The sequence below is a fragment of the Enhydra lutris genome, unplaced genomic scaffold (assembly GCF_002288905.1).
Source record: "Enhydra lutris kenyoni isolate GAN:26980312 unplaced genomic scaffold, ASM228890v2 scaffoldscaffold21, whole genome shotgun sequence".
In the NCBI taxonomy this organism is placed as follows: domain Eukaryota; kingdom Metazoa; phylum Chordata; class Mammalia; order Carnivora; family Mustelidae; genus Enhydra; species Enhydra lutris.
The window spans coordinates 26,687,984-26,694,322 of NW_019154105.1; the positions used below are offsets into that span (position 1 = coordinate 26,687,984).

Below are 6,339 nucleotides of genomic sequence, written 5' to 3' on the forward strand. Positions count from 1 at the left end.
TTTGACAAGTGAGTTACCTCATTGGTAAGCCTGTCTCCTCACCTGTGAAAGGCGGACGAGAGAACGCACCTCTTCGGTCTGCTCTGGGACTTACGAGGGAGCCCGAGGAAGGCACAGCGCCTGAAGCCCAGCGACCAAGAAGTGCCGGACGCCGAGCAACACTTTGTGTGAAGGACAGAATGCGAACACTTCATTGAAGACCAGGTCAGGCCTCTGCTCTTTTAAAATGAGGTTTATTGTACATAAAATAAATTAATTACAGTTTAAGCCAAATCACGAGTGGCTTTTTAAAGTGCATTGTCGGGGATTTGGTGGTGGCCCCTCTATCTGTTCACTCGCTGTAGGACCGTGTTTTCGTATTTAAGCCACGACTCGGCCAGGCCTAGGAAACGACCCAATGTCATCGCTGTGAGCCTTTTACACAAATCACACCAAAGTCAATGAACACGGCTTTTTCTTTTTTTCTTGTACCTGATGCAAGAGTTAAAGAAAAATGATACTCTCTCACAATTACCCAAAGGCTGGGGCTCAAGGGTTTGAGACGTCAACCATTTAACACGTGCTGGACTAAACATAACCATCCGGGTCAGGAAGGATGCCGCACCTTCCTGTGGGCACTAGAAGCTTACAGATGTCCGTCTGTCTACATCACATCTGGCCCATAAACCCCACCCTTTTGGGGGGTAAGGGGGCGAGAGAAATTTCCTCCTTGTTCCTTAAAGAAAGCTAGGTATCCTTCAGGTGAGAAAGGCATTCTGTCATGACCGGTGTTCCGGAGATGCAAATCAGATGTGTAAGAGAAAAAGCAGTTCTTCTTCTTGGGGCGTGGGGTGGGGGAGAAAAGGGAAAAGAAAGAAAGAGAAGAAGGGGGACAGCCTTTGAGTGCTGAATCTGTTCTTTCATTCCCGCCGGCCAACACACCCAGTCCACCGCTGAAACTACCACTGACTGTCATTTACAAGGTCAGAAACAAACTCCAAAGTGATTCTGCCGCCCTCCCCATCTCGGAAGGAAAAGACACCCAGTCCGGGTCACGGTCTAAAGCGGCTCAGCGGGCTCGCTCTCAAGCCTCCGCGGTTCCGTCCCCTGCTCAGAACGCGGCTTTTCTGAAGCAGTTCCACGGGCCCTCCTGGCCCCTCGGCTCCGGCCCTTTCTGGAACCACGAACTCCTGCCAGCATTCAACGTTCCTGCCCCGGAAGAACCTCGGACCCCCTTCCAGGGAAGACCAAACCCCCGCGGACGGCCCCACTTCAGACGGAGGTGACTGTCCTCACTTTGGCCGAGAGGGCTTGCTTGAACCTCCTCTTCAGGTCCTGCATGTTGGGGGACTTGGGCCGGGGGATGAGGGAGGTGCGTCGCTTCTCTGGTGTGCTGCTGGGCTGCTGTTTGTGACTCACTTCCTTGCACAGCACGTGGAAGGCGTTGTAGACGTCGTTGTAGTTCTCGCTGACGGACACCTCGTAGAAGGAGCAGCCCAGCACGCCTGCCAGCTGCAGTCCCAGCTGGGGGTCCACCTGCTTGACATGCAGCAGGTCCGCTTTGTTGGCCACGACCACCACTGGCAGCCGGCTGCCCAGGTGCAGCTGCTGGACGTGCTGGTGGAGCTGGCCGATGAGTTCGTAGCTCTTGTAGTCGGTGACCGAGAACACGATCACCACGGCATCGGCCCAGCGAATGCATCTGTTCAGCTGTTCGCCGCAGCTCAGGCCGTTCTCGTGGACCTGCAAGACATGGCGGGGGGGTGAGGTGCACGCCGGGGTGGGGGCACGTGGAGAGCCCCTGGCTCTGCCACAACACCAGGTCCAAGGGGCCCTTGGCAGTAATGCCGGGTCGCAGGCCGTAAACCAGCTAGCTCCCCACATGCTTCGGTTTTCTGGACAGCGTGTTGATCCAGCTGCACGGAGTTGGAATAAATAATAGTGCAGCTCCCCACACTCCACTGGAAAATTGACCTGCAGAGAACTCCACGCGGAGAGACTTTGTAGTTGCACAAAATGGGAAATTAACTGGCTAGACAGTACGTCTGGGGAAGTGAAGATAGGAGCTGGAAGCATTTAAACCTGGATAACCGCCCAGTTCAAGAGCGAAAAAAAAACACACACATACACCAGCAGGGCTCTTTTGTCTACAGAGGAACTTTCCACAATACTAAAGTGATCCCACGGACTTCAAGACTCTACCTAAATGGCTGGTTTTTCAGGGCCAAATACACGAAGGTAAAAACTGATCGTTTTAACCAAGGCAAGGCAACCGTGCCAATTCCGTGTGCGCGTGGTTTGGTCTCTCCTGCAGGAGAGAATCCTCCTAAGATTTCTGCCCTCAGCCACATCCCGCAAATGAAGCCCGGCAAAGACTGACCAATAGCCAAAGACAACCCAAGTGACAAGCAATGTGTACAAGCCTAGTTTTACCTCTCTCACATTTCCCTCCTCTTCAGCAAAACGCCTTATTCTGAGAACAACTGAACAATTCCATAGCCAAGTAGGGTCCCTTGGACTTAGTCATGATTCTCAGGGCTTCTTACCTGAACACCTGGAGTGTCTTGAACTTGAATAGCCAGGGTTTCACCTTCTATTTGCACTTGTCTGGTATAGAGGTTACCTATAAAGGGCGGGGGGGGGGGGATATGGAATATATATATATATATATATACACTCACACACTCACACACAGTTTTTCCTCCTTGTACAACTTTGAAAACATAGTGGGATTTTTTTTTTTTAAGTAGGAAAAAATATATAACCTGAACCAATGCACACAAATAAGCTATAGTTTATTCTACTTAATGAGCGTATTTCAGCTGCTTTTTTTTTTTTTTTTTTTTTTAAACAACTGCAATTCGAACCCCAGATTAGGGCATTTATTCAAACCAAGGCACGGTTTGCAAGTTTCTGGAAACTGACTTAGCTCATTTTAAATGGCTCTCCCATATTTAGAGTATTTCCTTGAAGTAAATTTTCTTGTTCAGCATGCATGGCCGTTTGTTTTAATTTAGTTACTTCATTACTCTTTGACATCCGCTTAGTCATTAGGTATTAACAACTTGGTAGGCAAATATTGCTAGTAAGTGCACAGCCAATGTCATCAGTTGGAGTAAAAATGTGACACCATGTTAGCCAGATCTACATCAAAGCAAAAGACTGTCATATCTTATCTCGGGATGGTTTATAGAGCACATTTCAAATAATCCCCTTAGGTACTAAATATGGCCTAAGGATTTAAGCAATTTGCTAACAGAGCATAGGTAGAAAGCCCTGAAGCCTCCCCGGTGGCCATCTTTAATCACAGAGATTGAAATAGTGTCTTCTCGTTTATTTGGGAGCTGCCCTCCTCAAATTCTACCATCTAGTTATTTTTGTCTTTGTTAAGAAAAGAGAACTTTAGGTTTACAACAGCTCTCCTTTGGCCTCTGCTTTAAAAGGTCACCTCTGAAAGGCGGCCAACAGAGAGGAAGACGGGTGGGGGGAGGAACTGAACATTTTTTTTTTTTTTTTATGACTTTTGCAGGAGTGTTTTGAAGGGAGAGGCTCTTGAGTACAAAGGGTGCTTCCAACTGGGGTCCCTATAGTTAAAACATACCAAGGAGAATACTTTCAGGCACTCGATAAAATGATGAATGGGCTAGGAATGGAATGAGGCCAGATGGCAGTTATGGGAACGGGGGAGCAGGGGAGGGGCAGGCAAAGTTGGAAGTGGCAGGATCCTGATGCTCAGACTGTCCTGTGAGGGAGGCTCTCTGGGAGACCTCGGAAAATGGTTAAGGGCAGTACTGTGCTAGCTGAGCACACTCGTCCCAAACGCGCCTCCTCACCTGCATTTCTTTCATAGTCACCAATGAACCGTTTGGTGAGGAACCGGACCACCAGAGCTGTAGGGCAGAAAAGAGAAAGGAGAGAGAGTTAACTCTGGCATAAGAAGTGAAATCGGTGTCCACCCCACCCCCAGCCTGGGAAACCACTCCGGCAGAGAAAGCAAGCCGGGCAGCCACCAAGTGAAATTCCTACCCTGCAGCTCCTTGACCCTTCTTCCAGACACAACGGAGAGGGGCTAGAAGGCGTCCAAGGCCTCGTGAATTATGGCTCTGTCCAGATGGAAGGGTCATTTGGCTCACCCCCCTCCTCTGAGCCCGGCTGAGCCACACCTAAGGCTTCCAGGAGACAAAGGTCTTTCCGAACCTTAAAGACCTCCAGGAGGGGGTCCGTTCCCTAAGTCCCCCTTCTGTTCCAGGCACCGCCAGACAGACTCAAGAACCCCAAAGTTCTAATCCCAGTTGCGCCGGCGGTGCCCAGGAGGAGGCCTGGTCCTCCTGGGGTCCCCGTTTTCCTCATCTGTTGAAGAAGGGGCTTGGAGGCGATGCTGGCTCAGGTCCTCGCCGAGGGGCAGCAGATCAGTAGGAGGGGATGGGAGGCCAGCTGCCCTTCCACCTCTCCCCCACGCCTCGCTCACACGCAGCCCCCAGCGAGGCCGTCCACGTCCAGCCCCCAGGGATGAAGGCGTTCTGGCCCGAGCGCTAGGACTCACCGGTCTTGCCCACGCCGCTGGCCCCCACCACGGCGATCTTGACCAGGCGGCGGCCGGCCGCCCCCAGGCAGCAGTCGGCGGCAGCGGCGGCGCTGCCCGGGGCGGGGTACTCGGCGATGGTGCACATGTTCTGAATGAGGCGCATCGCCGCTCCGGCCGGGGCTGCACTACGCGGGACGCTACCTGCGGGGCGGGACCACTGTTGCGCTGCGCGGGAGCGGTTGGGAGAACCCGGCCGGAGGGGTCCGCGGTAAAAAAGGCTCGGGAGCGCGGCTGCGCGGCAACCTGGACTAACACGGGATTGGGCTCTGGCTCGGGACTGGGGCTGCAGTCGGGCTGCGCGCGCGCTGTTTTCTCCGGGGCTGGCCCCGCCCCCTTTCCCCCGCGACCAATCCCGAGGCGCCCTGCGAGACGCTCCGCCCCCGGCGCCGCTAGGCGCGCGCCGCGCCGGTGGGGGCACCCGGAGGCTGTGCTGGGCCCCGTGAGGCGCGGGGAAAGTGGGGCTGCCCGCGGGAGAGGGGCAGCGTGTGGGCGCGAGCCGAAAGCGCAGCCAATGGCAGGTGCGGGTGCCGCCCGCTGAGCGGGCACGCGGCCTAGGCTGTGGCCGTGCGGTTGGGGGCGCCTCGGGTTCCCGGAAGCGGGGCTCGGCCTTAGGGCGGGCGTGGGACGGGCGGCGGCGGCCGGGGCCTGGAGGGTGTGTGGCCTCGGGGTCGCGAGCGCGCGACCTGCTGCCCGGCTTACGCCCATCTCCTTCGTTTGGGACGTGACTGCAGTGACCTGAGTGCCCCCGATCATAGATTTGGCTATGAAGGCAATCAGTTACACAGACCCCATATCCACTCCCCTGAGCTGTGACAATTAACTTTGGGGCAAAATAGTGTCACCCGTGTTCTAGACGCACGTTCTCTGCCTCCGGCGCGCAGGGCAGCAGATCAGTCAACCTCCGACTAGCTCGCATGAACACACAGAAGGTCGGGTGGGTGTACTGCGCGCTCAGAGGCAAATCACTAGGTAATTATAGAACAAGCTTTCTAGCGCCTCACACACAGTCACACCTCCTCTGTGAGCTGTGAAATGGAAAGAAAACAGTTACCCCAGCTGTTTCTGGATGCCGACTGGCCTGGGAGTCAGAAACCGGAAAGGGTCCGCAGCACTCAGCTTCTGGTTCCAAGAAATGGCAAGACTTAGTGAAGTGACTTGATGCTGTGGGCTCGCACTCACAAGATCCCCAAATCCTGCCCTTTAGGGTCTCCTTAGGGAAAGGCTTCTGCGGCAAACCCCATCCAAGCAACGTTCTGTAGCTGGAACTGACTGCAGGGTGCGTCAGGGGACGCGGGCTAACCAACTCCCCACACCCCCATCCCAACTCCCCACACCCCCATTCCAACCCCCCACACCCCCATCCCAACCCCACCCTTCTAATTTGGGGCCCCCACGTGTTCCGGAGGCTTTTATCCTGGGGGGGGGGAATGGCAATCAATACTGTGGCTTTGCATCCACACCCACATTAAAGGCTGAAATATAAAATGGTGAAATAAACCGATTCCCTTATCCATGCCTGTCAGGCATCTAGTTTGACTCCCCCTGAGGCTGCGAACTTAACTTGACCAAGTAACTGACAGAATTTATGAGGCTGACCCAGCTCAGACTCTGAGATGAACCCTCTTGCCTATCAATTTAGGTGTCTGTAGAAACTCAAAGGGGAGATAGTAGGGTTATCTCAAACTTTGTTTGAGACTTGGTAGCAAGCAGCATAATTAGCAAGGCACACAAACAACCTTGGCAATAAACATAATAAAAGGTTGGCTTCTAGGAAG

General features: G+C 53.9%; 1 protein-coding gene across 1 annotated transcript; it reads right to left on the reverse strand.

Annotated features, from left to right (window-relative positions):
* Window positions 1-217: 217 nt before the first annotated feature.
* LOC111149081 (RAS like family 11 member B) lies at window positions 218-4,703 on the reverse strand. Its single transcript, XM_022505988.1, has 4 exons — window positions 4,523-4,703; window positions 3,813-3,869; window positions 2,526-2,602; window positions 218-1,722 (listed from the first exon to the last, which is right to left on the reverse strand). The coding sequence occupies exons 1-4, from the start codon at window positions 4,665-4,667 to the stop codon at window positions 1,252-1,254; spliced, it is 750 nt and encodes a 249-aa protein (XP_022361696.1). The 5' UTR covers window positions 4,668-4,703; the 3' UTR covers window positions 218-1,251.
* Between the last annotated feature and the right edge of the window lie 1,636 nt (window positions 4,704-6,339).

Coding starts and splice junctions, on each gene's coding strand:
- LOC111149081 (XM_022505988.1), bottom strand. CDS start 4,667: ATGCGCCTCATTCAGAACATGTGCACCATCGCCGAGTACCCCGCCCCG. Junction 2,603..3,812: donor TGACTATGAAAGAAATGCAG/GTGAGGAGGCGC, acceptor CGCCCTTTATAG/GTAACCTCTATACCAGACAA. Junction 1,723..2,525: donor AAGACACTCCAGGTGTTCAG/GTAAGAAGCCCT, acceptor CATGTCTTGCAG/GTCCACGAGAACGGCCTGAG.